The sequence below is a fragment of the Cariama cristata genome, unplaced genomic scaffold (genome assembly GCF_000690535.1).
Source record: "Cariama cristata isolate BGI_N322 unplaced genomic scaffold, ASM69053v1 scaffold10201, whole genome shotgun sequence".
In the NCBI taxonomy this organism is placed as follows: domain Eukaryota; kingdom Metazoa; phylum Chordata; class Aves; order Cariamiformes; family Cariamidae; genus Cariama; species Cariama cristata.
Window position 1 is genome coordinate 24,622 of NW_009599839.1, and position 3,472 is coordinate 28,093.

General features: G+C 50.7%; 1 protein-coding gene across 1 annotated transcript in view; it reads right to left on the reverse strand.

The window, feature by feature from the left end:
• The window catches only part of RGS8 (regulator of G-protein signaling 8), a 13,648-nt gene extending 10,230 nt beyond the window's left edge, over positions 1-3,418 (reverse strand). The window contains exons 1-3 of the mRNA XM_009709821.1: positions 3,393-3,418; positions 1,383-1,484; positions 383-447 (exon numbers count right to left, since the gene is read on the reverse strand). Of these exons, the coding sequence (XP_009708123.1) occupies positions 383-447; positions 1,383-1,484; positions 3,393-3,418 (193 nt within the window). The remainder of the gene's footprint in view (positions 1-382; positions 448-1,382; positions 1,485-3,392) is intronic.
• Between the last annotated feature and the right edge of the window lie 54 nt (positions 3,419-3,472).

A 3,472-nucleotide genomic window follows, 5' to 3' on the forward strand; every position in this document is an offset into this window, starting at 1 on the left:
CCGCAGAGAGGGGGGGGGGGGGGAGGGGAAAAAAAAGCCGATGTCAACGGGTCTCAGGGGGCTTTAGCAAGCTGAGAACCTGCCATTTGCTTATGGGGAAAGACTGGACCCAGGGGCACGTGCCAAAGGACGGTCTGCACTGCTACAGCCTCGGGGTCCTGTCTCCAGTGCATCCCCAGGAGCTGGAGAAGGCCAGACCTTGGACTGATGACTTTTATCAGTTGCCATCACCCAGCCAGGAAGGGAACCCACAGAAAGCAACCACCCAAGGGACCATTCCTGTGCTATGCAATGCATACTTCGTTGCCCTAGCTACAACCAGTATTAAGGGTACGAGGGGAAGAAAAATTAAAAAAAAAGGTAGAATTTGATCTCTGCTTACATTTATGGGACAAAAGGACATCAAAAGAGTCTGCCCATCTTGTCGCTTCCTCTGTTGACAGTCTTCTGTAAAGAAAGGAAGAGGCAAGTTACAGACAACCCATGGCTGCTGATCCTCTCTGGGGCTGTTTGACAAGGACACCGAGGAAGGCTGGAATTCTTCTCACCTAACTTTGGAAGTCTACAATGTAGAGGTCTCCAGGTGAGCAAACCACCCTAGGCTCCCTTTAGAATCAGTGAGAAGACACCAAGGGACTTGCAGGGACTTGACTCTCTTCATCTCACGTCCCCAGGGAGGTGGGTATAATAAGCCAAATGAATCACACCCAAAAACAGACCAATTTTTTTTCCTCACTGACTTTAAGCGGAGGCCCAGGGAACAAGTTCAGATGTAGACATTTACATCGTAAAAGCCAAAAGTCAAGCAAAAAGAAACCCAGCCCTGCAGAAGCGTTTATTTCTCTTTCCTGACTTTCAGGGGAAGGTTAGAGTCTTAGCTCAGATGTAAGCAGTGACTTGTGATCTGATGAATCCCATCCCACTCAGCTCAAGTCAGGACTCGGGATTGTCTGAAGCACCTGCCTTAGGCGTTGTACAAACTAACACGGGACTTTTTGGTAGCGTTTAATAGCAAGGCTTAGCCAAAGAGGACGGTGACCTGAAGTCGCTGGTCACCTCTTATACTGAGCCAACTGCTCAGACTTTGATTTGTGATGACAGAGGGTTAAATTATGTCCTCAGGTACGTGCAGACATGTCCCACGTACAGCAGCGGGGACCGTGCGCATGTCCTGTCTCACAGGAGAACTCGTATCGGTGATCCAGGTATTGTCCGAGGTTGTTCCTGCTGTATCAGCGCTGTTTTGTTTTCCTCCTTCCTTGTGACTAAAAGAACTAGTCAAAGATTATCCAAAGTACAATAAAAGGAAGAGAATACTAGAGGGGGTGGTGGGCAGGGAGGGGAAGGACAGGAATGGGGTTGGATGCTGCAGCTATACTCACTTCAAAGCCCGGTTGGGCTTGTCCGGAAGAATAGCTGTGAAATCATTATATGAGTCTGATTTGTGAGACAGGCAGCCCAGGCGAGTCCTCATCCCTCTGTTCCTGTGGTCGATGTGGGGGAGCAGGGGTGTGAGCAGGGGAAAACCAAAGAAGATGATGATTATAAGTCTAGCCAGAGTGGAAAAAAAAAAAAAAAAGAAAACAAAACCAAAAAACCTCAGTGGCTCTGTGCCTCATCAGACCTGTGTCCTTGGTTCCCTCATCTGTGGGAGAGACTCTGCAACATCTCCGGTAAGATGCCAAGCAGATGCTAAGGACGGACACAGCACCAGAGCAGCTGAAGTCTCACCCACAGCAGTCATTCAGCTGCTCCGACTGGCAAAAAGGCTTTTAAAGGCTGTGCTTTGGGATGGTTTCTTGGAAAGACCTGCTCTGGTGAGGTGTGGGAGGACAGCAAAGGGCAGCAATACCAGAAATCAGTCGCCACGACCCGTCAGCACCAGAAACAGCACAAAAAACAGGGCTTGAGGGCAGGAGGGGGCTGGAGGAAGAAGAGAGGGAGTAAGGCACCTGCACGGTGAGCCTGCGCTGCAGAGCCATGAGACCCCGGCCAGGATCGATCCCATGCAGCTTTTTTAGACTCGGGGTTACATAAGCAGGCTAAAACTGCCTCTTTCCTGACAGGCTTACCCAGGCAGAAAATAGCTTTATTGCTTTTTTCTTTTTTCTCCTCTAAATTTCAAAGCAGCCCCAGATCCTTTGCTCCTCCGCCAGCCCCTTCCTGGGACAGCCGGCGCATCCGCAGCATCCTTCGTTACATAACCCCGGGACGGGGAGGAACACAAAGGGAGATGGAAACGTAACACACGCAGGCGTTACACGGGACTGGCATCGTCTCCTTGCAAAAACACCTAGGTGCCGGTTAATGGTTTTACATGGTCTCTAGAAGGGCAGAGCCTGTGATTTGCCTCTCTGGCCCAAGGGCATCTCTTCTACTAGATTCCCCGGACATCGAACGAGGCCATTCTCTCCTCTGGACCATGGGAGGAGGATTTAGTGACCCAGACTCCACTTCTCAGCTGCTAGACCCACTTCCGAGCTGGAGAAAGCCCTTCTCCGAGCCCTGCTGCCAAACAGATGCCAAATACTTTCTGTGACTGCTGAGGGAAGTACAGTATTTTTCCCTTCCATATGCAATTCTTGCAGAACACTTGAGCACCAGCGACTGAGCCAATCTGTAGCACGCTTGTTTCCCCCTTCTCCTCCCGCCCTTCAGCGAGTTTCTATTATTGCACATTTTAATGTAATCTTAAAGCAAATTAAATGTTAATTAAATGCAATGAGTGTCTCCCTGGTGCAGCACAGGCAGCTCGCAGCATTTAAGAAGCACAAAAACCTGGAGATCTTCAGTCGCAGGAATTGTTGCACAGCTGAAAACTATGGACCTGTGGCCGGCGGTCTGGGGATGCTATGCTACATAAACCTCAAAAACATCAGCGCAGAAATATGGTGTGCAAGGTGTCGTGTTCCTAGCTGAGCACGCTGGACCTGCCGTGTTCAAACGGACACCGCGTCCGCTATCGGATCTTTCTGATACCTTTCCTGATACCTCCTACCCCCAACCTTTCTCTTCCCTGCCCTGTTCGTTCTAGCAAGCTCACGAATTTGTCAGCAAGAGGTGTGACATGCATTACCGCAATGCTGCTCAGATTTCTCTCTGATGTCTGAGATCAAGGGACTGCAGCAGAGAATCAGAGCATATGGGGGACAGAGATGCTGCGCCACGAGCAAGGAGCTTGTCTCTCACGGAACACCGATCTCTAGGTGAGGACTTCCAAGACAGGACACAGGAGAAAGAGAGGGAAAGAAACCGGGTCCACAGGAGGTGGAGAGGCAAGGGAAAGGCAGGAGGGAAGAGGGGACACTGCAGGGAGCTGAGAGGCTCGCTGGACGGGGTAGACAGCGACAGGATGGGCAGGGGTGAGGGATGCACCATGTCTTTTCAGTTACCTCCGTGGGATCAGTAAGGCAGCCATTCAGGCATCCAGTTATAGTTAACCCTTTAACTGGCTGGCTTGGACAGCGGTCGG